Source organism: Centroberyx affinis, unplaced genomic scaffold (assembly GCF_046629955.1).
Source record: "Centroberyx affinis isolate AG114_WGS23_722 - 3 ecotype Tasmania unplaced genomic scaffold, CSIRO-AGI_Caff_v1 ptg000168l_1, whole genome shotgun sequence".
Taxonomy (NCBI): domain Eukaryota; kingdom Metazoa; phylum Chordata; class Actinopteri; order Beryciformes; family Berycidae; genus Centroberyx; species Centroberyx affinis.
In genome coordinates, this window is record NW_027278865.1 from 486,328 (window position 1) to 514,228 (window position 27,901).

At 43.4% G+C, this 27,901-nt stretch overlaps 2 protein-coding genes across 3 annotated transcripts; both read right to left on the reverse strand.

Moving 5' to 3' along the window:
• Positions 1 to 96: 96 nt before the first annotated feature.
• snrnp200 (small nuclear ribonucleoprotein 200 (U5)) lies at positions 97 to 14,457 on the reverse strand. Its single transcript, XM_071533942.1, has 44 exons — positions 14,199 to 14,457; positions 13,825 to 13,988; positions 13,515 to 13,686; positions 13,209 to 13,401; positions 12,988 to 13,043; positions 12,739 to 12,837; positions 12,464 to 12,616; positions 12,258 to 12,357; positions 12,028 to 12,164; positions 11,845 to 11,922; positions 11,238 to 11,411; positions 10,953 to 11,090; positions 10,660 to 10,815; positions 10,103 to 10,273; positions 9,783 to 9,976; positions 9,418 to 9,541; positions 9,010 to 9,159; positions 8,644 to 8,886; positions 8,364 to 8,552; positions 8,066 to 8,263; positions 7,817 to 7,969; positions 7,632 to 7,712; positions 7,096 to 7,179; positions 6,764 to 6,870; positions 6,513 to 6,631; positions 6,276 to 6,430; positions 5,990 to 6,179; positions 5,728 to 5,901; positions 5,298 to 5,458; positions 4,977 to 5,204; positions 4,663 to 4,854; positions 4,181 to 4,359; positions 3,911 to 4,062; positions 3,699 to 3,807; positions 3,485 to 3,593; positions 3,205 to 3,394; positions 2,933 to 3,097; positions 2,690 to 2,811; positions 2,405 to 2,548; positions 2,107 to 2,283; positions 1,590 to 1,750; positions 1,226 to 1,307; positions 1,033 to 1,125; positions 97 to 901 (listed from the first exon to the last, which is right to left on the reverse strand). Exons 1-44 carry the CDS (start codon positions 14,241 to 14,243, stop codon positions 752 to 754), a joined length of 6,411 nt encoding a protein of 2,136 aa, XP_071390043.1. The 5' UTR covers positions 14,244 to 14,457; the 3' UTR covers positions 97 to 751.
• A 1,376-nt stretch (positions 14,458 to 15,833) lies between these two features.
• slc20a1a (solute carrier family 20 member 1a) lies at positions 15,834 to 26,970 on the reverse strand. 2 transcript variants are annotated; one of them, XM_071534082.1, is made up of 11 exons: positions 26,833 to 26,970; positions 24,651 to 25,309; positions 24,090 to 24,230; positions 23,884 to 23,969; positions 23,644 to 23,740; positions 21,605 to 21,724; positions 21,012 to 21,209; positions 20,369 to 20,834; positions 20,100 to 20,285; positions 19,892 to 19,976; positions 15,834 to 17,059 (listed from the first exon to the last, which is right to left on the reverse strand). In XM_071534082.1, the coding sequence occupies exons 2-11, from the start codon at positions 24,997 to 24,999 to the stop codon at positions 16,904 to 16,906; spliced, it is 1,884 nt and encodes a 627-aa protein (XP_071390183.1). In that variant the 5' UTR covers positions 25,000 to 25,309; positions 26,833 to 26,970; the 3' UTR covers positions 15,834 to 16,903. The 2 variants fall into 2 exon arrangements, with proteins under 2 accessions (XP_071390183.1, XP_071390174.1); XM_071534073.1 differs by having other exon boundaries at positions 15,836 to 17,059; positions 21,000 to 21,209.
• Positions 26,971 to 27,901: the final 931 nt, after the last annotated feature.

Consider the following 27,901-nt stretch of genomic DNA (forward strand, 5'->3'; position numbering starts at 1 on the left):
GATTTAATTAAAAAATCAGGTCATTGTCTCGTTCTGTCATAATTACAGAATTTGTCAACCATGAGGATTAACAGACGATTGCCAGGACTATGTGGATTCTCTTTATTGCAAAAAATACTCAAGACAGCACATCATACTAAAAACTTTTAGACCAGTCCAAGAATCACATTTCATAACAAAGCAATTAAAGTCCACAAATATAACTGGACAGTTTACCTGAACATTTAAAGGCCCAATCTGGAATAAGAGTATAGCACTAACTTTATTCCTTAGGCCTGACCAACATGATAAATTTGTTTTTGAATCTACGTGGTTTATCAAATCTATTGTTGGTAAAATAGCAAGAGATAATTTTCTATCATGTAGTACTACCCTCTAAAGAGTCTGTAGACAATATTGATATACTCCCAGATTGGGGCTTTAATGGTAATTGTTCACTACGACGATAAGCAGACTTCCCCATGTACCCGTGATACATGTCTGGTGACATTAACTGGAGAACAGATCCTGTACATCATAATTCTGGACTGGTGTACATCTTACACGTGATCTAAACTGAGAAACAACTGTACTCACAAAATTGCCATTGTTATTGTCACAAGAGCAGAGAAGATAATGGCATACTTAGAGACAAAGATAAGGGAAGTGAATCTACTTGAATATCTACAGTGAGAAGAGCTACTGATCCCTCTTCAAATCAAACGAGACATCGGAGGCTACAGTGATTTCTGGTCATCGTCGGGGTCACCGATTAGTCAGAGTCGCTATCTCCATCGCTGTCGGCCTCCTTCACATCCGCGCTGAACTTGTACTCCTGGTCACAGCCCATGTAGGCGTCGCTCATGAAGTACAGGGTGTAGTTGTGAACACCCATCACTGGGGCAACAAAGTCCAGCTTGACCTGCAGTGGAGGGAAACAAACACAATGAGAACGCCATTGGTTTACTTATTGCATTTATACAGATTATATTAAATGATTTTGCAGCACCACTCTACAAGCTCATAACTGCCTATTTGGGGCGACTCACTGACCTTTGCTTTCTGCTGGAGAGTTAGCCTCTTGATAGAGATGAGGCTATTAGACTTGGGGTCTCCGATCACAACCCACCAGCCCTCCTCACGTTTCTGGAACGATGAAAAGAATTTATACAACAGGGTCATTAAACATGGTTAATGAAAACTAATTATAGAAACTTGAGAAAACTCAAAGATACTTGGTACATACCTGGGGGAAGAGAGGTGCAATGACAGGCCCAGTCACCTCCTCCTCTCTCTCTAGCTGAACCAGAACCAGCACTGGACTACCACTGTGAATAAATATGAAAACATGCATACTTTATATTAGCATGTGCCTCCTATTCAAATTCTGAATTTTTATTTACAACTGGCATGAAAATATTGACAATATCCACAATAAAATCAAGATTCCTCTTTGCCTCACAAAATATAAATGTGTGTATGCATGTTAATGCCAGACCTAAAATTGGTCTATGATCGTCAAGCAGCTGTCTCATGTATTGTTTTCCTTCACAATATTATTACTACATTTTGAAGTCGTTACTTCCTCTGACAGAATCTATTCAATGTACCTCTTGATGTTGTCCTTTTCTGCCACCTCGTATGACAGCTCGATGTTGGGGTAGCGGTTACAGAAGCGAGCCACATCAGCCATCTGGGTGTCTGAGAGCTGCAGCAGGCCAGTTCGGTCTTCATCCTCCATCTCCATGATGTCAAAGATACTCTCCACACCCTAATGGAAAGAGGGAGGATAAGAGGATCAGTTTCAAGTAGTTAAGTCCCATAGATTGAAACAGAAGAGGAAAAAAAAACTTACAGGGTACAGTGTCATCCCTAGCATTTTTACATTGTCAGTGAACCAAATCTAAACATCTATTTTGTATTTTAGTTTATGTCATGATGCTTGATGACACGGTCAGCAGACTGCATTATGTTAAAACTAATACAACCAAGCATAAAGAGACCATTAGCATCGCCGGAGTAATAGCTGTAAACTGCAAGTACAAAAATGATCAATGTGCATCATCTATACTGAAGCAAGAATTTGATTTTGTCAAGTACTTTCAGCATGAGGAAGGATTAGTTTACCTTGTCTGTGCAGCGCTTGATGTGCTCAGAGGTAAAGAAGGGCAGTTGTTTGAGGTAGGAGTCCTTGGACCACATGGCCTGGGTGACCATCTGGGCCAGCTCCATAGCTGCCAGCGCAGGACTCAGCCAGCCGTTACTGGACAGCACATCGACACAGGCCTGGATCAGACGGACCGCCTACAAACAGCACAAACACGCAGGTTAACCATACACACTTGGATCCAGAAATAAAACAGTCTCTGTGTATGGTTTGTTCCCCTAAAGCAGCCAGAGTGTCAACATCTTCAGGCATCCTAACCTTGCTCAGAATCTCCTCAGTGTCCGACTGGAGCTCAGCGCTCAGCTGCATCCTGGACAGATGGGCTTGCAGCAGCAGGTTAGTCTTCACATGGGGGTCGTTGAACTTAGGGTTGTTCAGTTTGTGGGGGACTTTCTGTGCAAGCTGAAATGTAAAAAGGAGTTGTTCCAACAAAATTAGTTTCATCTTATTGACAAGCAATGGAAGTGTTTATGTTTACTTATTCAAAAGTAATGAGGAAAGATGGTCATTCATATTTGAGTTACGTCAATATAGTGGGTTCACCTGTCGGAGTAGTGCATCCTCATGGTGTCTGATGGGAATGTTCTTGTACTCAGCGGCGTTGGAGATGATCTCAATCAACCCACGGATCTTTGTCTTGGCATTCAGGGACATACTGAACAACTCTGCCATACACAAAAGTAAACAACGCATAGGCACTTACAGGACGGATCTATGACAAGCATACCAGTCAGTCAGTTTTAACAGATTTTCAGTGAGTGGTAGGATAGTTGTGTTGGCACAAACCGATGGTGGTGTAGTTGATGTAGTAGTAGGCCGCGATCATGCCCAAATTGAGGGGAGCCACATCCATCTCATCCTCAATGCTGATACATTTGGACTGCTCCAGGTCATGTAGCGTGTTCTCCACCAGTTCAGACAGGTGGTCCGACAGGTGACGATGGGACATGCCTGACGGGCAGAGAGAGAGCATATCACACAAAACCCTACACTTGAAACTTGTAGTATAACTTTGTTTTGTCCTTTCTATTAGCCTTTAAATCTGAGCAGTGGCTCACCCTGCAGGTTGTAGTAGTTGGGGTTCTGGGTCATACGGCGGTAGAGGAATGTCCAGGTCAGGTAGTCCACAGCGTCCTGCTTGTTCTCCACTGTCTTGGTGACGATCTCAGCGTTGAAGTGGTCGTGGAGACAGTGGTCCAGATGAGACTCCACTGGCAGCGGCTCGTACAGGAACTTCTTGAAGAAATCCTGTCAAGGAGGGAGAAAGAAACGATTTGGATTGTTCTTACCATTATATCTTTATATCTGAACAAGATAGAAAAAGGGGGGGGGTGCTACCTTCTTGGAGCCCTGACACATGATGACACAGCGTCCCTCGTCATCTAGCATGGGCCTGTTCGCCTTGCCTACCATCTGGAGGACGTCATATATAGGATAGTCCACATAGCTGCACACAAAGGGAGGAGAATGTCACCGACACAATATGTACACATAAGTGTTTACAGTCACCTTATGAATTCAACAAGAGTATCCAACCAATGGGAAGCCTTACGCATGGATTTTGCCGTTGTAGTACTGGGTGTCCATGACGATGACGAGATGTGCAGAGATATTGGTGCCCCAGCAGAGTGAACGGGAGGCTACCACCACCTGAACTGCACCTGTTGAATGAGAAGGACCAGAGATGCACATCAGAAATGATCATTTAACTCTACACCTTCAGAGACCACCAAGCTGGAAGTGAAGAGGACTGGTGAGTCATACCTGAGTTGAAGAGCTGCTCCACTATTTTGCGTTCAGTGGATGACAGGCCCTCGTGCAGGTACCCCACCCCGTTGGCCAGAGTCTCCTTCAGGGTTGAATCGGTTATTTTCTCAAGGAATGGAGCCAGGTCTTTCTCAGTGCAATGCAAGAACCTGGGTAAAGACAAAAATAATTCTTGCTTTACAGTGTAAAGGTGTGATTGATTTCCCACCTTCAGCATTATCATAATCAATTCCTATTCTACAAGCATGTTCATCAGTTGTGACTAACCTCTGAGGAACCACGTCAGCAGCACAAAACGTAAGGATGTCAATGGCTGTGAGGCGGGTCTGTCTGCGCGATGGGACAAACACCACGGCTGGTTTGGAGGGAGAGTGCTTCATGATGGCGTGATATACTGGCTTAGCCATGGACAGCAGGCGAGTTTGGGTGTGACTCACATTGAAGCCCTTAAGAGAGCAGAAAGGAGGCTTAACAGCAATTCAAGCACCTGATAAGATTAAGGTATGTTCAGGGTGTCTGCCAGTTTCATCAAGTTAAATTCAACACTTTTTAATCCGAGTTAGAATGAAATATAAGAAATTTTTTGCAACTGAAATGTAAAAATAAAAACTATATGCCTATCAGAATATAGGTTTGCATTACTGGGCAGATTTCTCACTGGAAAAAAACAAATAAAATACAAAATCAAAAAGTGAATTCAAGACACTTCAAGGCCTTTAAATGAGATAATTTGAAGCAGTTTTCCATACCTGGATGTGCAGCTCCAGAGGCACGGGCCTGACGTTGGGGTGAAAGTTGAACGTGGCCGTGGTGCTGCAGCCCAGCCAGTGGGCCACGTCTTTGGCATTGGACAAAGATGAGCTGAGGGCCACGATGCGGATGGGACGCTCAATCTGAGAGGAGATGTACCTCATCCTGGAGCAGATGACCTCCAACACAGGCTAATTAAAAGAAAGTGTGTACTTTAATATGCATGTACAGTCTACAAATGACTATTACAGTACACTACCTAATGAAGTGGTATATCGCTAAAAATCAGGACAAGGCAGGGACGCAATCTTACTCCGTTTTCTCCTCCAATGAGGTGCGTCTCATCCACAATGAAGAGGCTGACGTTCTGGACGTTCTTCCTCTGCTTCCAGCGGCGAGACAGGATGTCCCATTTGTCTGGGGTACTGACAATAATGTCCCCTTTTCCCAACAGCTTCAGGTCTGTGCTCGTCTCTCCAGTCAGCAGCACCACCTTCTTGTTCAGGACGTCCTGGAACTTCTGGTGCCAGTCAACAAACACCTGATAGACAAAGATGCAAGGAATTATGAATTATGTTCGATGGAAAGAAATAGTTTTGATAAGCAAACTTCCAACTTCCAAATGACTCAGTACCTGTTCAGCCAGTGCCTCCATGGGAGTGATGTAGACACAGCGACCCTCTGCATTGTGCAGCAGCATCCTTAGGATGGCAAACTCAGCACAGATGGTCTTTCCACTGCCGGTGGGAGCTCCCACAAACACGTTATCGTCACTGTTGTACACCGCATTGAACACTGGAGGGACAGAAACAATCCAACTAAGTCTAGAGAATAATGTAAGAGTGAAACGGTTGGTCATCACTCTGGGGAAATTACAAATGTATTCCTGAGTCCCTGAGCGTTCATTCACTTGCTTAAAACCCCTTCACTTGCACAACCAAGAAATGGCCAATTAGTATGCCATCACTTTGAGACCTTCATCAGTTCAAAGTTCTCCTTTCATGAAACGAAAACATATTTTGGAGAATGGCGTTGTAGTTTCTCTGCTTTTTCTTGTTCCTTACCTTGTGTCTGGATGGGGTTGAAGAAGGGGAACTTGTTCTGGTAGAGAGTCTCAAAGGCAGAGTTCCTGAGAGCAGTCACAGGCAGGGGCTGCAGGTCCAGCAGCTCAGTAGGCGGGGGGTACTTCTCTGGCAGGATCAGGTGACGGAAAGACACTGGAAGCTGAGTTTCACAGGCTGAGAACAAAAGAAAGAAGTGAGCAAGGCTTCATTTAAGAACATTATGTGAATTATGTTTAACACACGCTTAAAACAAGTTACTTACAAAGCCAGCGGTCTGAGGCCACACGGATGAAGTACTGCGGTGGCAGAGGCTCAAACACTGGAACGAAGAAAGTGACCAGGTGTTCGTCCTGGGCATACTTGGCTTTGAGCAGGAAGTATTCGTGGTGGAGGATCACCTCGCTGTCCACATCCTCAACCAGGATCCAGAAGGCCTCAGATGAGCCATGAATCTAAGTGGGCAACCGAGTGTGTGTCAGTAGATAGTTAGGGGTAGATAGTTGAGGTACAGCACATCGTGGGAAGTTTGACCGGATCTTACGACTGACCTTGTCATCCCACTGGAAGTCAGGAGTGATGGTGAGCTCTACTTTGAGTGTGGAGCGGGTGATAGGCTGCAGGTGCACAGCCAAGTCCAGCTTGGGGAACTGGTGAACATATTTGTGGATAGTCTTCCCCATCTTTGGCATACGGATCAGCTCACCTGAACACAAAAAATACTCCAATTACTCTTTAGGCTGGGGTGGGAATTCAATAAGTATGTGTGACGGGGGATGGAAACTCACCAATCTCATTGTGGTTAAGGTCATAGAGACGCTCGAAGGGGAAGTTCTTCTTCTCGATCTTCTTGATCACTTCCTCAGGCAGCTTCTTGAACTGCCGCAGAGGGGACATCGACTGCCACCTGTGGAGAACAGGGATACAGAAGATCAACAACCTGCCTTGGCAAATAAAACATAGCATTATGTGCTTGCTACAAAGTGATGTGAAAACAAGGCCCTATTTCAGTTTGGAGAGAAAGCATTCATGTACTCACATTCTCTTGTCAATCATCTTGCAGAGATTCATGGTCTTGTCTGTGAGCTGAGCCCAGCCCCTGTTCAGTACGATCTCAAATATGGCCCGCATCAGTCTTCCAGCACTCTGGAGGAAAAAAAACGCTATGGTTAGACTTATGACTTAAAAGTTATGATAATTTAATTTTAAGGAGAATAATACCAAAATTGACTTTTACTCAAGTTCTTTTTAGTTTTCTGGGGGGGAAAAGAGACATTTCTTGAGAACTGTATGGAAAACATACAATTTTGAAGGGCAACAGCCTAAAAGTCAACTTTCATGGCAAAATAATGAGGGCAGGTCCCGCCGTACCTGTGTAACATACACCATGTCAGCCATGAGAGCAAAGCCCTCCAGTTTGAGTTGAGAGATGTACGCCTGGAGCAGCACATTGATCTGAAATGAAAACACACAAAGTACAGGAACAGTTCTCTTCACTGGGATGTGATAGCTCATTGTAAAATGTGACATATTACTTCAAGGTACACTTAATCTGTGCACTGGAAAAATAAAACAAAAAATATCAAGCCATGATCATCATCATGACCAAGTATCATACTTAGTTGACTGTAACAGAGTATCCTAAATGACATCATTCAAGATAAATTGTCAAGACTGTCTGAAAACAAGAGCCTTTAATGCGATCAGAAGAATGTTGCCTAGTTTGGGGATTGCCGTGAGGTAATTGAGGCTATAGTGGAATACATGTAGTCTGAAATCAACCACATTGTCCTTTAGCTTCTTTTACAAGCTGGGCACTAAGAATGCCTCTATTTTGTTAGTTGACTTCTCTGAATAAACATAATATAATCTAATTTTTCAAATTCATCACTAGTCATGAGCTCTACCTTAGCGCTAGGCTCCTCAATGCTTTCCTTCACTGGAATAGGAACTCTTTCCAGCAGCTTCTGAAGTTCCAGCTTCTCTTCCTGAAAAGACAAAGCTACATGTTACCATTTAAATACAGTGTGTCTAATTATATTTTGCTGGGGATTAAAATTGAACCACCATGATTGTCCAGAATCAGCCATACCTCTCTCACAGTGATGTTCCTGAACTCAGAGGAAAGTGAGAAGACACGGAAGAGCTCAATCTCACTGAGAGTGGGCTTCAGCAGCTGGTTGTAAGTTTGAATCGAGTCATGAGTGATGTAGAAGTGACTGGCAATACGTCCCAGGTCTGTAACCTTAAGGTAGAGAAGGAAAGAAGTCCAATTTAAAAAGGTACCTGAATCACAAAAAAAGATTAATCAAACACACACTCAGTTGATAAAGGTGCATACCTGGAAGCTGCCAGTCCTCTTGTCATACTTGATCAGGCTGTTCTTGTCCAGGACATTGGCTGCAGTATGCACCAGGTCCATCCTGCGCCTCTCCAGCAGGGGGTCTGAACTACGGTCATCATGGGAGACACCGTACAGGGTGGGGTTGCGGAGCATACGCACATACAGGTAGGTGTAGCCAAGCCAGTTGACTGCATCCTGGCACAGCGAAGAGAATATGTGAGACATTTTCAAAGGATTTGATTCATTGTTCCTTTGATCATTTTTAATGAGGTGTCTTTGCATGCCAGGCACTAACCTTTACATTCTGCACGTTGCCCAGTACTATCTCAGCATTGAGCATGTCAGGCAGCTTGCCCACCATCTGGCTCTCTATGGGCAGCTGCTGGTTGAGCAGAGACAGATAGTACTGCAGCTCTCCGTGGGACGTGATCAGGATACCCTCTCCCTTGGTGTCGTACTGGGGACGGCCGGCTCGACCAAGCATCTGAAATAATACATAATTTATGTATCTATCCTACAGCTAGGCTAGAAAAAAAGCTTTACTGTAGCTTAGTGTCCAGCCAACTCAGACTGACCTGTAAAATGTCCAGGGCTCCCAGTTCAGTCCATCTGCCTTTCTCAGGACTATACACCTGGGTGCCTTTGATGATGACGGTGTGTGCTGGCAGGTTGACACCCCAGGCCAGGGTGGCTGTGGACACCAGAACCTGGATGTGCCGATCCGCAAACAGATCCTCCACCAGGGTACGGTCCACTCTGGTCATACCAGCGTGGTGGATAGCGAAGCCATAGGGCAGCAAATCCTTTAGCTCAAGGTTCTGGAAGAGCAAGATCAGGCATGAATCTACCAGGATTCTGAAAAGGTATTAAAGATACCTTATTTTGAATTTGCTCATCTGTCCCAGTTTGCTACAGTGAGATCTCAGGTTAGTGCAGCTCACCTTGCACTGCTCTGCCTCAGTCCTCAACACTTCTGTGGATGCCGAACCCTCTCTGAGGAAAAGGCCCAGAGTGTCCTTCTCCAGGCACATGTCTCTGATGGCCCTGGCAGTCTTTCCCGTCTCCTTCCGGGAGTGGACAAATACCAGCACCTATTGGAGATGGATAAATGTCATGAGGCCCTCAGATCTGGTTACATACAGTTGTGTATGCATGTAAAGTTGTCTGTAGCTCAATAGGCAGAATGTTGCACCAACACTGCCATGGTCAGAGGTGTGTTTCCCCACCAGAGTCACCCATAAAAACATTTATGCAGTCACAGTATTCTAAAACATGATGGATAAAAGTGTCTATCAAATGGCATGTGCTGTGTTAGCTCACTTGGGATGAATATGTTAGACAGGCCTCACCTGGTTCTTCCCAGCATGCTCCATGATCTTCTCATAGACAATCTCATTCATGATCTGGAAGCGTTTGATAGCCTTCTTCTCGGTGATACCCACGTAAGTCTGCTCCAAGGGAACAGGGCGGAAACTACAGAGAAGGAGAAGGTGTTTATCAGAGTTGAACATACAACAAGGCCAAAAAAGAAAACACTGCTGTAGTCACTGGGCTGTGGTCTTATTTAGCTCAATAGGTAGAGCATGGCACCAACACTGCCAGGGTTAGCGGTTTCATTCCCACTAGGGTCACTCGTGTACTAGCATGAAAAGGTGCTAAAAGATGCTTCAGATAAAAACAACCAACAGATGGCATATGATATGTTATACATTACCTGTTGTCAAAGTAGAAGAGTCCTTTGGCAGGGTCTACGCGCAGGCAGGTAGCCACGTCCTCGTAGTTGGGCAGTGTGGCACTGAGGCCCAGCAGACGGACATCCTCCTGGGTCAGCTCCACGTTGCGGATGGTCCTCGCCACCAGGGACTCCAACACAGGTCCACGGTCATCATGCAGCAGGTGGATTTCATCCTAAACAGCGTATAAAAAACTTGTTTGTCATCGTCAAGTTTGACGTCAATAGTCTAAAATTTGATATATGCTGCACTAGGTGAGTTTTACGACAGTGCCCATCTTCAAGATGGGCTCAGCACTTACAATGATGATGAGGCGCACTAGCTGGGTGTAGGTGCGCTCTCCGCCTTTACGTGTGATGATGTCCCATTTCTCTGGGGTGCAGACGATAATCTGGGTGGCGTTGATCTCCTCCTTGCAGAGTTGGTGGTCGCCTGTCAGCTCAGAGACGGTGATGCCATAACTCGCCAAGCGCTGGGTGTTAGAGGGAGGCAGGGAAGAGGACCAAATCATTGAACCTTATTGTAGATGTGACTTTCACTTTAAATACACATGTAGAGGTGGGGCTGAGCAGAAATAAAAAACAGTGATATACAGTCATCTCCTGCATGTAGATTCCCATCCAAATTGTTTATTTTTGGACCACTGATGAACCAAATCCCAACATCTGTTTTGTATTTCTCTTGTTGAGTCATCATGTAGCATATAATATTTATGTAAGCCATGTTGACTGTCTCTGGTTGACTGTAGAATATACAGTATGAATATCTGTTAGTAGTAGATTAAGTTTTGCCTTGCAAGCACGCAAACAGCCTGAGTGTATCTATACAGAGCTCTAGAAGACAGAGAACAAGGCTCACCTTACTAAAGCTTCCCACCATCTCCTGTACCAGTGAGCGCATGGGTGCAATGTAGATGATTTTGAAGTCGTCTACATTGATGGTTCCGTCCAGGTTTATGTGCTTTCCAATTTCCCTCAGCATAGCCATCAGGGCAACATTGGTCTTACCAGCTCCCTGCACGCACAAAGGAATACCATAATTATAGGAGAAAATATAATTGTTCAAAAGGTGTTACGAGGCTGTTGGATTCACATGAGCAGGCCTTTGAACAATATGTGACAGCTTATGGATCAAAAACTAAGTTTACTCACCGTAGGTGCGCACACCAGCAGGTTCTCATCTGTCTCCATGGTTGTCTTAAACAGCTTGCTCTGAATGCGGTTCAGGGTTTTGAATCCTTCAAACCCAGCCTGGGCATACTTGGGCAGCTTCTCAATAGCAACAAGCACCTGATGACAGCATGATGTGTAGCAGTTAGGAAAGAAACACATTGCTAAACTACCCATTGCTTATCAAGTGAGAACCTTTGCATTAAGTGCCGTATAGCTGAGCACCGAAATGTTTAAGGCACTGTGACATGCAACCAACATACAAACCTCATCTTCCGCAAAGGGCTTGGGTTTGAGGGCAGGCACGTGAACTTCTTCATAGCCTTTGCGCTGCTTGCGAAACGATCCGTCTGGCAGCTGGCACCTCTTGTTGGCCATGAAATGGCTGCCCTGGGTGAATGTCAGGTCCTCTAGATCTAGCAGCTGCCGAGGCGCCAATGACTGTAGGACAAGACAGGTGGATTATCACGGACATGCTTTTAACTCCAATGCATGCATACCTTCAGCAGTGGCACTTAACAATGAAGAATGGCTGTTTCCACAGCAATTTTACTTTTGGATAGTAGGTGCATTTCTCATCAGATATCAGAAAAAGCATATGGCAGTCTCAGGTCTGTTTTCTCACAGCCCATTGACACGTGTGCATTCTGAATGTGCCTATCTTTTCAGATTATTTAACTTAATTAATTACTGGAAGTATCCTAAACCCTGGAATTGTAACAGCCATTTTTCAAAGGGGGATAGGTAGGGCATAAATTATCATCTCCTTTATTGTTTTTGTACTTATAGTATCTTAAGATATGTCAGACATAATGTAAATATGAAAATGTAACAATTCTGGGTTAATCTGGATTAAGAACATTGCTGTATTTACCTCTCCATGGTCAATGTCCATTGATTCCAAGTCGTCGACACGAGACTTCCTCACCCTTTCTCTGCGAGATCGCTCCTCCTAAACACATAAAGACCAACAATAAGGGATGTGACTGTTTGTACAAAAGGATCCACTTATGTGAACAGGATGTGTATACATAATTCTAGAAACAAGACTGCTTACCCGAATAATATCCTCCTTCTCCGTTTCCTGCAGCTGGTAAAGAATCTTTGACAGTTCCTGATCAGACTCCATCTTTCCTATGATCCGTTCCTTTTCCGCCTCACTCTGAGCGCTGGCCAGCATGGTACAATACTGGACTGTATGGCAGAAACAGAAATTGATTATCATCTCCAAAGTGCACAGGATACAATAACCAGTTACAACTATTCCATCTTAAAACAATGACTTACTCATTCGGCGATGCTGGCGGAGGATCTTGATGAAGTCAAAGGTGTTGAACCCCAGCAGTAAGACCAGCTGGTTCTCACATTCTCTGTCATCACTAGCAGTCTGTGGAATACAGAGACAGGGGGTCAACTTGGCTGAAAGCTGAGAAAAAATGCACATGCATCTGTACTAAAGAGAAACAGCAAAACAGACAGAATGACAGAAATACCTTGAGGATGTCCAAGACCTCATCTGCTTTCTTTTGGGAGACAATGGCATCATCATAGAAGCGACTGAGCTGACGCTGGAGCCAAAAGGCATCGATGTCTCGAGGGTGTAGGTCCTTTTTCTTCGCTGTCATCACATCGCCTGTGACACCAAGCTAGACGGAAGAGAAATAAATGCATTTATTGTGTAGTGCGCAATGTTTCAAAAACATTTGATTATCTTTGTACATTTAGTAGCCTGATCAAATGCAGATATTGGTGTAGATGTTGGACTTACATTGGCTGAAAGAGTGCAGCCCACATCTGCCTCCTCTCCTTCACTGTCTTCATCTGAGTGTTCATCTCGTACTTCCCCAAACTGGTCCTCGTCACCCTCCTTAATAATGGGGGGAAACAAATCAAACACAACCTATTCAGCCCGGACAATTTTGATTTATTTTCGTTTTAAAACTGTACCTTAGTACAAGTCTTAGTGCAAATGTGGGATAACTCAGAGCTGCGATTCTTAAGCAAACAGCAAACTCACCTCCTCATCAGATTCAAATTGGACATTCACACCATAGGTTTCATCAATGTTGTCATCTGTGGAGAAAAGTATTGACAGATATTGGTACACAGTCACAACTTGCCATTGGGGTGGTGGAACTATCAACCAGAAAGAGAAGTTTTTTTGAACCTGTTATAGCAGATGAGTACGCAATCAGTGGATGTGAAACATTCCTCCATAGTTGCTTCTTTTGTACATACCCATATTCTGTAACTCCTTATCACCGCCGTAGTCGGAGATCTTCTTTCCCAGATTGACCAGCACATGGTAGCGTGTGTCATCAGCAGGCCCAAGAAGCTGCTCTACTTCACGCCGCCTCTCCTTATCCCTCATTTTATCATTCTTCAGCACTGCTAGTACTTCATCAGCCGCTCCACACAGAATATCACGTGGCTGCAGAAACACATAGTAACCAAGTCAAAGGATGCTTCAGATATTGGTCAGCAATACCAGCTGACATTCTGAATAACACAGTACTTTGCAGTTGTTTTGAGTGTTTCTCAGACCTGATCTCCCAAGGCAGCCTGGATGAAGCTGAGCAACACTTCATAGGTCTCTCTGGTTTCTTTGGTTTTAGGCTTGTATACGATGCCCACCATTTCATCGATGCCCTCAGACAGAAGGGTGAAGCCCTTCATTTTGTTGATGTCATGCCTGTCCTCATCTCTCTTTCGCCTCCTGCATAAACAAAACAAGGGGAAATTAAAAGGATCGAGGTGTTACCATTCTCACTCAACAGACCCTAGAAGCATGTACTTCAGTTAGGTGAAGTGAGTTAACATGACAAACACACGAGCAATGTGGTGTGGCACTAACTTCGCACGCCTCTCTTCCAGCATCTGAGGTTTGGTCCTCTGCGACTTGTCACCCATTTTGGTCCCCTCCAGCTTCCCCACCAGGGACAGCACTTCTCCCGTGGGTTCATCTCGCCGTGTGCGGTCGATCAGAGAGCGATCAGCTTGCAGCACCAAGTTTGAGTTCTGACATATGAAGTACAGGGACAGTGAGAAAGTTTGTGGGCTAGCATAGCCGGTTAGGCTAACTGCTAACAGTAGGTTAGCGGAGTAAATACGGACCAGCCTCACTAAATTACAATTAAGCGAATGTTTGCACGATACATTTCAACCAGCAAAAGATGCACTACTGACTGAGTGTTGCTTAGTAAAGAGTTAGCTCAAAAACGTACTCACCGCTTTGTACTCATACTGCAAGCTACGCGCAGTAACATCCGCCATGGTGGGATTGTTGTATTTTAGCTACGTTACGTTGCCGCACTTTTACTCAATGCGGAACAGCCAGCTAACTCAAAATAGCTGCAGAGTAAATTTCACTCTGTCTATCTTATGAAGACGTCGGGAGCATCAGCCCAGTAATGTGATTTACAGCATATAACGTTAATATTACTCAAAAAGCCGGAGTCTTGCAAAAGAAAATGCGTCCCCCATACGTTAGAACGGCACGGCTACACGAGCGCACAACAATCCCTCCCTGCCATTTCCGTTTCCGTCATCAAAGGTCACGCCAAGTACAAACAAAGACGGTCCGTGCAGCTACAAAACTAAACAACTAGCGCCCCTGCTTGTTGTGTTTAGTATCTACTACGATCTGTGGTTTTATTCTTAACAAAATATGTAGGTTTTTCATTTTCCACAATTGTGTGTTTAACGAATATAATTTCTCACCTGAACTTAATCAGAAAAATAGTTACCTACCCAACTAGAGCCTTCGCTAACATTTATTACAATAAAACATTGTAGAAAAGTCAGCTTAGCCTTTAGCAACGAGTAGGACTACAATCCATAAAGGAAGGGCTTTTAATGGGATCCTTATCATGTTTAACTCAACAAACAAATGTTCTGTGAAGTCAAGATTTTTTGTCTTTACAAAAGCACTAGAGGGCGATATAACTTTCCCTCCTTATGTGAACAAGAGGATGTGTTTTGCCTACAAATATCAATAGGCAAATTAGTAGGTGAAAGAAAATGCAGAACTCTGCAGAACACCCACACATTGGAGGAGCATGGTGATTTGAAGCTGGATCAATAACTCAGACCCTTGTCTGTTCTCATTTAGGATCCCTTCCCCATGCGCTGCATAGGCTAATGTGGGGGCCCATGTGTGATAGGATCTCAAATAGGATAACCCCGCATTAAATATAGATATTTAAATGAATACGTTATATTCATGTGGAAAAAAATAATTAAATGGACACAAATAAATTATAGCATGAAGCCTCAGAGTCATTTAGAGCCAAGTTGCCTCAAACCAAAATTCTCATAGATATTGACTGAGATGCAGTGATGCTGGAAACGTTTTTGAAAGATGTCAAGACTTTTTTATAACACGTCTGCATGCTTTGGTGTTTTTCTGTACATGTGGGCCTGAATGTGAACAGGATGCACATTGTATGTAAAAGCATACTTTTTGTCATATTTTCATTGAAGAATCTATCTTCATTTTTATATATATATATATATATATATTCCCTTTTGTCTCCCAACATTCTGCTGCGGTTTGCAAATTGCAAACAATTTTCATCATGTAGGGCGTGTGTGTGTGTATGAATTGAATGTCGGTCAGCCTATTTTTATCCCAGACAAAGAATACATTATTCACCTTCTGTCACGAAGGAGTAACTCAAAGTCTGGACCCAAATGCAGAAGCCTGCAGACAGAGGACTTGGCTGAAGCAAAAGGCTTTAATAGATGACCTGAGGCTGAAGTACAACAAAACGGGCAATCCAAAAGGCAAAACACAAACAGGCTGGCAAGCGAAAGAAACACAGAAGGGAAAGTGCTGATGCTGATGTGGGGTGAGGAGGGTATAATCTGTGTGTGTGTGTGTGTGTGTGTATGTGTGTGTGTGCACTCCACGTTAATGTTCTTTACTTCTAAGATGTTGAATCTTTGTCAGGAATTGTTAAATTGCGTCATATATTTCTTAAATAACACCTTATACTGGTGGTTTATTTTTTCATTTGTTCTGTTCACTAAACAGGATTCTCTGAGATGAGGCTGTTGAAAAATGTTTGATAGTGAGCAAAGTAGATTTATATCCCTTCCAGTATGGTAATTCCTTGTTTCACCATAGCCTAATACAGTGGTTCTCAATGTGGGGTCCGGGGACCACCAGGGGTCCTTGAGGGCATTCCAGGGGGTCCCCAGCAAATTGATGAATTGTTAAACTTCATTATTTTGTCATTTTAGAATGACTATTTTGATCATAGTTTCACTGTTATCTCTCTACCTACAATACAGATAGTCATGGAATTCTGGACAAAATAATATCTGACAATAACAATATTCTCAGATTTGGGTCAGAGACAAAATCTCATCAAATGGGGGTCCGTGGCCCTAATGTGGACTAAATTAGGGGTCCTTGATATGAAAAAGATTGAGAACCACTGGCCTAATAAACTACTAAAACACACAATATAGTTGTTAATGTTTATTTCACAATATAGGTTCTTAGAGAGGTGTTCTTTTTTCAGTCAGGATTTAATTACTTGATTCTTGACACATCTTGCCATTTCATAAATATACAAAGGAGAATAACAAGATCACAGACTTCTGGATGTCTGAACAGTGTTAATAGGTCCTCATGTACATTGTTGTTTTCATTTACACCCTGTTTCAGGTCATGTTGCATAACATCATCTTATATAATATCATATAATGATCATAATTGAGTTGATAGCAGTGATATAGGCCACATTTATGATTGGCTTAACTTGGAATGCACAGAGAACTTAGAAAAATAAAAAAAAATGTGGAACATGTTGTTTATCAATACAGTTTTAACAATTGGCAGTAAAAAAAAAACTATTCATGTAGTGCGCCGTAGTCCGTCAGTGGAGGTGAAGTTATGTGGCCAGGCTAGCTGGACAGTGGGAGGCTCACAGGATAACATGTATGAAGAGAGCCATGATGGCGGCACTGATGAGCCCAGAGATAGGAACCGTGACGAACCAGGCGATGAAGATGTTCCTGAACAGAAGCCAGTCGACTGCCTTCCTGGAGCGCAGCCATCCCACAGCTACCACAGATCCCACCTGTGTTCACACCACATGAAAGTTACTCAACCAGAGCCGGTCCTGACCTCCCAAGGGCCCTCCTACCTGACCCGTGAGCCATGTAAACCATTTGCCATTGCCACACAGTCACACCTGACACCCCAGTGCTTCCACTACAATCCTCCCTCCTTTAAAACAGTTTGCTCCATCTGTCGGTCTAAGAATAAGTAGACCTATACAGAACAGGATGAGGTATAAACAAACAATATTTATTGAATAGAATATTTTCTATAGAATCTTAAGATAAGTGAATATTAACATAAATAAGAAATTGTAGAAAATATAAAATGTAGAAAATAATAAAATATAACACTGAGCTTTGGCTCTGCTGCCTGGTAAGTAGTCCAGTCCTCACAATATTATACAATTAGCTTTGGCTATACAATGTAAACATAAGTCTATAGGCTATGGCTGCAGCTTTATGTTTCAAAATAGTAAAATAAAACCTATACAGCTGTGTGTTTAGCTTGTGGACCCCACAGAGGTTGCTGCAGGAAACCGCGAGTTTCATTTTGTGCACGCGCATATGAACGCATGTTCACGCGCGACGCGGTTATCTTTTCCGAGCTGCAGTCGATAAACACCGTTGCCCGTTGGCGTTTATCAAACGTAATAAATAGTTCTCTCCCACCTTTGTCAGGCACAAAGTTACAGAACACAGCCTTGGAAGTGGCTGGCAAGCAAGCAAGACACAGACAGACCAAGAGATGCACTGCAGCTGGGTTAGCAAGACAGACTGCAAGCTAGCACATCAACATAAGTTTACCTGATTGCTGTTCCCACAATTCACTCTCATAGTGTTTTTGGCTGGACCGCAACAGCGGGGCCAGCCCTACAAACGCGAATGTCTGTCACTGACTGACTGACTGACTGACTGAGTGATCAAGTTACACCATTGGTCGGCCGTGGCACGTGGCACATCATAGTATCACAGAGCCAGAAATTTAAGTTTCGTTTTCTCCGCCGTCTAGTTTCTCCGCTGAGATCAGGAGCCCGTTTCTCCCACACAGTAAGCAGGCTGACCAATATCATGCATGTAAGCTGAAGCTAAAGTAGAATCTATACAATTATATCATATCACCGTTTATGTCGATGCATATGCACGAGCTCAGTCCACCTGAAATCCTCTGTTCTGTCGGGGGAGAGAGAGACACAAACAAGCATGGAGGTTTCATCACGCCGAGGGCTTATTGCCGACCTTCCCGAAGTTTCCCGGGGCCACGGTTCCGGCCAGTGCCGCTAGCTGGGCGCCGATTTGTTCCCGATGATCCGGCCGAGATTTCGGCCGGGGTCCCGACGACAATGCGCCCCCGGTGTCCGGCGAACAGCGTTTTCGGCACCGACGGGTAACAGAGTGCCTGGCGCTTGGATCGACAGGATCAATGCGGGCCGTGGGTGGAGACGACAGCGGTGGAGAGAGAGACGGGACGCGCTGGAACAATCAGTATGGATGTATGGACTATTATTCTGTATTAGCAGTCTGCAGCCAGGGGTTAAAGTGGGCCGGAACGATCCGGAACGGCGTTGGCACCTTCGATTAATAAGTAAATAAATCTGATTGGCAGTTTCATACATAATAATGACAAGCGAGTTCACAGGGCTGCCAACTCTCACGCATTGACCGAGAGACTCACGCAATTGACATTTTTCACACGCTCTCACGCCACAAGTCTATTTTCTCATGCAGTGAAAAACAAATTCATAACTGATAATGTCGTGACGTGAAAAAAGGACAGACGAGACAGACGAGACAGAACAGCACAGCGCAGCAGCGAGTTATTCAGACCATCTGAATAGCGAGAAATATACACAAATGATTATATTATATTATTATATATATTATATTATTATTATATAATTATTATATTGTAATTTATTACCATGCATGCTGCTCAGAGTAATCTCAGTCAGCAGCTCTTCTGCGTCTCTCCCTCTCCTCTCGCGCCGTGCGCACGCAGGCAGGAGTCAGAGTGAGTTGCTATGGTTACGGGGACGCTCTGTGTCTGTCGCTCTGAAACTTTCTCACGATTCCCAATAATAGGTTTTTTAGGTTAGTATGCCTATGCAACATCATGAATGTAAGCACCTCAATGCTGAAATCTAGTAATATAACATAATCTTTACATTTTTGGTTAACATTATACAGGGTTGCTGTTTCTTGACTTAATCCAAGAGGTTAGGTGGTGTGCAGGAAATTTGTTTTAAATTACTATTTTTTTCTGACCCCCCCACCAATTATGTATCTACCCCCCGTAGAAATGCAGGAAATTTGTTTTAAATTACTATTTTTTTCTGAACTCCCCCCTCCGAAACAGGGTTCCCCCACCTGCCAAATCCCACTTTAACCCCTGTCAACAGCGGAGTTAGTTACACCATTGGTCAGCCGTGGCATGGGGCACACTCATACACGGTCCAGCCATATACTACGTTTTGACCTAGTTTTCCCCTCTTTTCGTGACCAGAAGGATAGTTCTGCTTCATCCTCACATTTAAGTTGTAAACATTGACACACGCTTTGACACGAGGGGGAGGCGGGGACCTACGCAACTTGCGTAGTGAGCGTATAGGGCTGCGTTTTTGTATGATTACCATCGACATAATATAATATATCACAAAAACAAAATTTCAAGCGCTCTTGGGGCCCCTAAGCAGGCACTTAGTTCACTTATGCATTGGGCCGCAACACACAATGGGTTTATAAAGGGTTTCAAAACCAGACCACAGTTCTTTCAGAGTACACACAAAAAGCTGAACCTAGTTATAATTATCCCATTTATCCATTTGAGTTTGTATATGATTCAGGTCCACTACCTTGCAGTGGGTTGTGCTGACAGGAAGACCAATATTGGATGCCACCACGACTGTAACTGCTGAAGCCAGTTCAATGCTGAATCCACTAGATTGGAAGAAAATATGTTAATAATAATAATTTGAAAACAATTCCCCATTTCTTTCTTTTGATCATATCATAAGATATCAGAGGAGACTGAATGGAAACTATGATAGCATATGGGCATACCTAGAGGGTGTAATGGGGGTGAGGTCCTTGCCCAAAGTCTGGATCACTCTTCGGCCCCACACCCAGAGCCCAGTGCAGATGCCCACTCCTCCATACAGGAGCAGCCAGATGGGTGTGGGTGCATTGGACACCACAGAACCGCTCTCATACAGGAGCCAGAGAGCCACCAGCGGGCCGATCGCATTGCTGGTAAAGAAGATAGACTTATGTAAATCCTCTGGACGAGCAGCGCGTGCACACATTCCCCAGAGGATCCGGCCATTTCCTACCTGACGTCGTTCCCTCCATGAGCGAAGGAGCCAAAACACGCTGTGAGTATCTGGAGGAACTGGAAAAGCAAGGAGACGGCTGGATGGTCCACCTCCAGCTCGTCCTGCTCCAGGGCCATTCCAGCCTCCTGTGTGACGCTACCCTCCTTGGCTGCGGACCCATCTGTCACCGCTGAGCTGTAGCTGCTGTAGCTGTCCACCCTCGATATTCTCTGCAGCCCGCCGTCCAGCTCCTTGTACTGAGGGTCTCCTTGAATGCCATAGATGGCCATGGTGTAAGAGGTGTAGCTGTTGTTCCTCCGGATGGGCCGCTCTTCCGTGTCGCTGTCGCCAATGCAGTCTCCCACCTTGGCCATGTGAAGCTTGTGCAGCAGGTCTTTGTAAAGCCCAGAGTCCTTGTGAATTGTGTGGGACCGTCCGCTGTGGGGATCGGTGATGGTCATGGAGCCAAAAGTGCTGTTCAGCCCTACAGAAATGACAATACTTTATTCAAATTTAATCTGTGAAGCTAGACAGAATTACTTGACCTTATATCTCCATGAATTTGACATCTGAGGTCAAGTATTTGACATTTACACACGCAATTTAAAGCACAAATGAAGTAATAAGTTTTACGGCAGCCATATTTCACCATTGATGATACCCAGGTCTTTGGTTTCCATGTCATTGCTGTCCAAATCAGCATCCTCTGAGCCTCCGAGTTTGAAAGCCACCTTCTGACTGTCTGCTGGAGGGGTCTGGGGTTCAGGGTCACAAGACATGGAGGGCTGCTCCGCTAGGACAGGCTTGCTTGAGTTCTTCTCCATCAGTGGAGTTTCACAAGGACTAGCAGCCATTTCACCTAAAGTACAAACTTGTGTAAGACTGAGGGTACGACATAGCAATATGCCGTATGTCAAATTGTAGAGAAGGCTTATACCATTATGCAATAATGTACATGCTGTATAAGCTTTCAGTCACATCTGGTGTAGAAATGCAACAAATGAAAAAAGCCTTGCATTCCAAAATGTGATATTAACTTTATGAAAAATGTAACACCTACTCTGATGAAATCATTCATGACATGAAAATAAAACCCACTATTGAATATTATTGAAGGTCTTAGCTATCTCAAGACTTTGCTTACAAAGCTGATATAACTACATTGAAATATTGAGCACTGACCATTAAGTAAAAATGTTTTTTCCTAAATGTATTTTGGAATGAAAGTCCTCAAATACAGAAATATTTACTCACGTTCAATTTTCTTCTTGAGGCGCGGACAGACAACAAACCAAATGACCAAAGCAGTGACGAGGGCACAGCCCAGTGAAATGGACAGTGTACCCCACCATGGCACTCTGTCAAAACCCAGCACTAGGCACACAGAAGAGGAACATGAGCCATCAGATGAGGAGCCAGAGAAACTCTATCTTTTCTTTAAGTTATTCATTGCTCTTGCCTGGTCCTTTGAAAGTAGTGAGAAAATAACTCAACAGTTACCACCTATAAGTTCGCATTCATTTTTGGAAATATTGTAACATCTAATAGGTCACTTGACTTTATATTCAACATTTCAGGAACATGTAGTGCAGCTTTATGCCCTTTAGGACATCCTTTTACAGTCTCATGAAAAAACAAAGTGATGTCATTTTTCCAAGGTAACCCCGCCCCTTCCTGCCTCGTGAGTCGTGCTCATGTGACGTTGCAAAAATGACGTTATGCAAAATGTCTCAACTGCCTGTTTGGACGTTTGAGTATGCCTTTAGAGACAACAGTATCAGCAGGAGTACAAGCTCCTTCAAACAGATAGTGAGAAAGAGACCGGCCTTGCAGCACAGTGATATGTACAGTACAGACACTGTCAAGGACAGTTCTAGTTGGATCACTTTCACTTTGCTTTTAAAGCCCATACATCCCAGCAAACATTTCATGGATGGCAACATGCAGGAGATGGCCAAGTTCAAGTTCAAGTCAAACCAAACAAACACAAATTATTCTTAAAATGATATTATGACAAAGGAAGAAATTGTAATAAAACAGCTTTGGAAACTGTTTTTAATTGATATCGGAATTATATTTAGGGCCCAATTTCACAAAACAATGCAGGTAGCAGCTATGGACAACAGACATTGCCTTAACTTTCATTTTGGTGATGTATTTTCACAGGTTTTCAGTGTTGTGCAGGTCATAATATCAACACTTATTCAACATCAAAATGTTTGCTGGGATAGAATAACTAACTAAATTGTTATCTAACTAAATTGTTGTTGTGGTTGTCATTAATTGAACCAAGTAATATTTTGCTAGAATTAGCTCACTTGAGGTAGGTTAGTATGACAATTTTCCCTTACAGGGACAACTTACCTGTTTCTTATTGTAGACAATGGCAGGTTAACTACAAACATAGGGCCAAATAGCAAAAAGTAATTGCTGTGCGGCCATACTTTCCCCATCTTCAACATGGATATGAAGCAAAACGGCCATAAACATTAACTCTGCCTATCTCAGTGAGGTCCTCGACAGAGATGGGAGACGTGGTACAACACATCTTATCAGTTAAGGTGTGTATGCAGAAAAAAATAATTTTTATATGAAGCCAATGAAATTTAGGTTTCCTGCATTGTTTTGTATGTCAAATTGTGAGAAAAAAGGAAGTTGGCCTGGATGTGTGCATAAAAAATGTGTTTGGGTGAGAGTATCAGTGTGAGAAGTGCATTCTGTGGTATTTTGTCATAGCAGGGGTTATGGTGTGTATTATTCCTTGACCCATACACACACCGGCCTGCAGCCTTCAGTGAAGGGCCCAGGCCAGTTGACTTCTTGAAAAGTTCAATCCTGCAAATGAAACAAAAAGGAGCGGAAATTGTCCATTTAATAGCCATATCTCTCTCAGATGCTCATTCAACTCAACTTTATTCTTGTGTTCGCTGTTTTATTCTGCTGTAATCCTGTTTTTAATTCATGTTAATGGATAGCTTTTTTATTGTTTATCCTAATTGGCCTTACTGGTTTTACCTTACAGACAGAACTTCACCAAACAGTTTTGGTTGAATAAGTATGACAAAAAAATTATGATCTGAGAGGTTGAAATATTTGAAATTACTCCTCTTTTTTTGTCACCTGCTCTTGTCCTAAGAAGATAGTCATCAACACTCCATTGTGTCTCCAGTGACACATCTATTCAGACCTCATCTTGGTCCAGGGATTTCAACAGCTGCTGTATTAGTGCAGTGCAGTAAGTAATGGAGTGCCTCAGAGGAATCATGGGTGTAGTGTGTGTGTCTTGTACTCACTTGGTGCTCCTGTAAACATGATGGAGAAAAGGTTGATGCCCATAGTGACGGCGTAGAAGATGGGAAGAGCTCTGAGGCCGTTGGGCACAGGGTCAGCCTGTGGAAATCAGTGTGTGAGAACTGGGTCGTACCAAAGACTCCTTCATATCAATTCATACTGCACATATCAAACATGTATACACTACCAAGGCAATGGATAAAAAAGAGATGAGCTACAAGATAGTCCACCCCCATTCTTACTTTGTTCAGGATGAATTTGCGAACAAAATAGAAGAGAATTCCTGACATGATGCCAGACAGCAGAGGTGAGAGGAACCAGGATGCCACTGTTGGATAAAAAAAGATATTTCAAAGAACACTGATTATAATGAGCTTTTAGCTCTACTCATTCCAGATTTAACAGAAAATTTTACTAAAATGTGGGGGAAAAAACAAAGTCTATTTACCAATGCGGAGTAGCTCCATCCATTTGACCCCCTCGTGACCTCTGGCTACCATGGAGAAACCAATTGTGGCTCCAACAATACAGTGTGTTCCAGAAATGGGGAGCTTCAGGAATGAAGCCAGCAGCTGCCACACGGCAGAGCCTGTAGCACAAAAACATGACTTGTTAAAGTTTCAACCAGATCAGTCACCATCAAGTCACCATTCAAATATCTGCATTTCTTTATCTCTGTAGCAAGCAAACTAGGAACCCATTCCTGTTTAGAGCAATGCCCTGACGAAGTGTTTGTAGGGAGAGAGATTTACATGTTTGCCCACATCCACACCTGGGAGACACCCAGGACAACCATAGTCTTGTCACAGTTTGTCACAGCAACTAGGACCTGAGAGCCTTGCTCAAGGGCATTTTGTCTGTAGTTGGAGAGGAGGGGGATTTGCTCCCTCGCCCCACACAGCTATTGCTATCTGGCCCGTCGATTCAAGCCAACTCGCAATTTGGTTTCTGCTGCCCAAATAACCTCCAATAACTCCTGAACTCCAGTGACAAGTGCAAAAACACTTACCGCACATGGCACTTATGGATCCTGCCATTAGGACGTGTTCAGAGCCATTGTACATTCTGACGTCAATGATGCCCTGCCGGATGGTTTCGCTGACTTTGGCCCCCAGCAGTATTGAGCCGACCGTCTCGAAGATAGTGGCCAGGATGCAGGCCTGCCGCAGGGTGACGACCCCGGAGCCCACCGCCGTGCCAAACGAGTTGGCCACGTCATTGGCCCCCACAGAGAAGGCCAGGATGAAGGCAATGATGAAGCCCACCACCAACAGCCACAAGTAACCTGACATGTCCGACTGGGAAGCCAGAGCCACAGTAGCAGCAGCAGCTAGGGTCGCTAGTGTGGTAGTATCCATCACCAGATTACTTCCAATTAATCTTAAATTTCAGTCTGATGGTAATAAAGGTAAATGAAGCCAGTTTCTGTGTGGCTTCACAGTGGTTTATGAGGTAGTATGTGTTTATAAATAAAGTTCTACCTCCACTAAAAGGATAATGAATACAAATATATACTTTTTTATTCCTTTCTTAGCTCAGTTGAAAAAGTTGCTCAACACTTATTGCTATCTAGGTATACAGGGCTTGTGTGCAGGCTTCATCATAAAATGACAGGATATAGAGACAGGAAAGGCGTCCATTGTGACAGTCAGCCTCTGGTGATGCACGCTGTAAGAAACATACGTATATAAATACATGAGATAGTTGTTAAGAATGCAACCAACAAAAAACTGTCTCCTTTTTTACTGGACCATAAGTAAGTTGAGTTAGACATTAACAGGCCCAAAACTTGCTGACAAGGCAACAGCATGGATCATTCTGTTCTGCAGGCACCTGGTTAGCCAAGGCAGAGGGAAGCTGTTGTGGTAAAGTATAACAGTAATAAGTTAATCGTAAGGGGTGTGATGCACATTAAATTTGGACTTAAACTTGCTGGAGCATAACATTTGTCCAGGCTTATCTGCTGTGACAGAAGGTTTCGCACAGCTGAGTTAACCACAATATGAATGATTAACCTTGGAGTCATCTAATGCAGTTCAGGCAGTAGTAGTGCACTTTGTCTAGGCTATTTACAAAATTATTCATCCTTCAAATGGTGCTGTTTTAATGAAGGAAACAGGCAGAGACCCATAGGTGGAGTTTGACTTTTAAGGGGGGCAACAAAAAAAGAAAGACTATATCCCTGTCAATATGCTGCTACCACACCACATACAATGCCAAAACAAATCACATGTAGCCAACAGATCATACAACACAACAAATTAAAAAGCAGACAACAACCAACGAACACGTCAAAACTGGTCCAAACCCAGGCTAGCATAATTCAATACCATATGGTGCAAAATAGCCTAATTGAGTAGTGGGAAAATAGATCACTTGCCAGTAGACCAGAAGATAGTGCATGAAAAAGTTAGAACCAACACCTCAAGATATATTCCTACTATCCACCATCTCTGATAGAGTCGTTTTTTACTGATTTAAAGACTCGTCTGGATCTCAAGCAGCCGTCCATAGCATATCAAGACCTTAAACTTTACATTATTATGCCTAAATCAAATAAACCTCTGGCAGAAAAAAAAATATTGGTCTTAATTGGTCTGAATGTGAGACACTCTGGCTCCCTACTCTACTAGAAGTGAGACTTATCTATCACTTCAGTTGTATAGGCCATGCCCCCCTGGCCACCCTGCAATCTCCGCCCCTGCGAGACTTACGTACACCTTTATAAATAATGCAGTGTAGAAACAGTTATCATCATGATGTTCCTATAAAGGCTGATAGTGTCTGTGGTACTCAATAGTGAGTTTATATCATGGTAGTTCTTTTTCTTTATAGGGCCTATGTAAATCACTGTAGCCTTTCAAACATCAAAACACTCACACAAAGAGTTACATACTTCTTTCTCAAAGTAGCCTTTTCAGTTGCATATCACAAATAAAGCCACTTAAAACTTCAAAAAGGGACTTAAGAGCTGGGGAGCGCAAATAAGTGGCCTATTCAGTATTGTCTGCGGTCAATATTCTGAGCAATCTCGCCATCGATATAGAAAATAGTGGCATGTTAATCTTCTTAGCTGTTCTTGCATACTTCAAATATTTATAAGATGGAAATCGGCAGCTCGGGAGCGACAGCCACACACTGAGGAAGAATAAAAAGAGAAATGGAAATAGAGAAAAGCAGTCGATACTCACATGTGAGATCAAAGCGAAGGTCTCTCGATGGGTTTGTGGCTCTACTGCACTTGTGCGTCTCTGATCTGCAGAGAAGCGGCCCCGGCAGTCTATGCAAAGTGAGCGGCACGTTTTCCGCGGAGCGCCTGTGTGATTCACGGAAGCCTCTAATGTTTGGAGGCTTCTATTGGTCGTGGGCTTATATATCGGGCTGGCTGTGAACACGCCTTTCCAGTTCAGTCATGAGACCACTGCTGCCAAAAGCTAATGTTTAGCTTTGTTTGTTGACAGGAAACAATAATTACAGTTTACTTATTTTTTCCCCTAACAAGAAGGTTTTGCCCTTGGTTGCAAATTTACCTGTAATTCCAAATGATGCTTTTTATCTCACTGAGAAACCCAAACATCTAATGTTTTGCCTAATTCACCCAAATAAATAAATCTCTCTCTCTTTCTATATCTAGCCCAAATAAGAAAACACTTGAATATTCCCATAATATTCCTATATGAATTTATAGGATGTCTTTGGTAGTAACTCAGTAGTAAGTTTATAGTGACATCATCGTATTTTATTTTCTATGATATCACTATAATATTCCTACAGGTAATATAACTATGAGAGAATCACTATTAACCTGTTGCATGTATATAGCTGTTTATAGCTATAGTCAAGCAGAGCATGAATCAAACTTTGTTACTGATCAACCTGTTATTTATTATGACTTGCCTCTTTCCTGTGAAATTTCAACAGAGTGTCTGTGCACCTTGTAAGTCAGCAGAATCTGCTCATTTCTGCAATGCTACAGTGCCTCCAAAACTGCTGATGACTTCCCCTTCATTACTCATTATTCAGTACCTGTCTGCAGTGAGATGACATGGTTGGGATCTATGGCATCTGACATGTCACGCTCTGAAGTGCAAAAATGTCAGTTGTGTGGAACATTGTGACCTCTGACATATGAGTGAGTCCAATGGAAATGACTCATACTAGTGAATTTGTTTAAAACAAGAGAGAAGGTGAGAGGTCAAAGCACTTTAGGCCTGGACTGCTTGATCTATTTGTATGTGCTTCAGAAAAATAAGAAAGCAC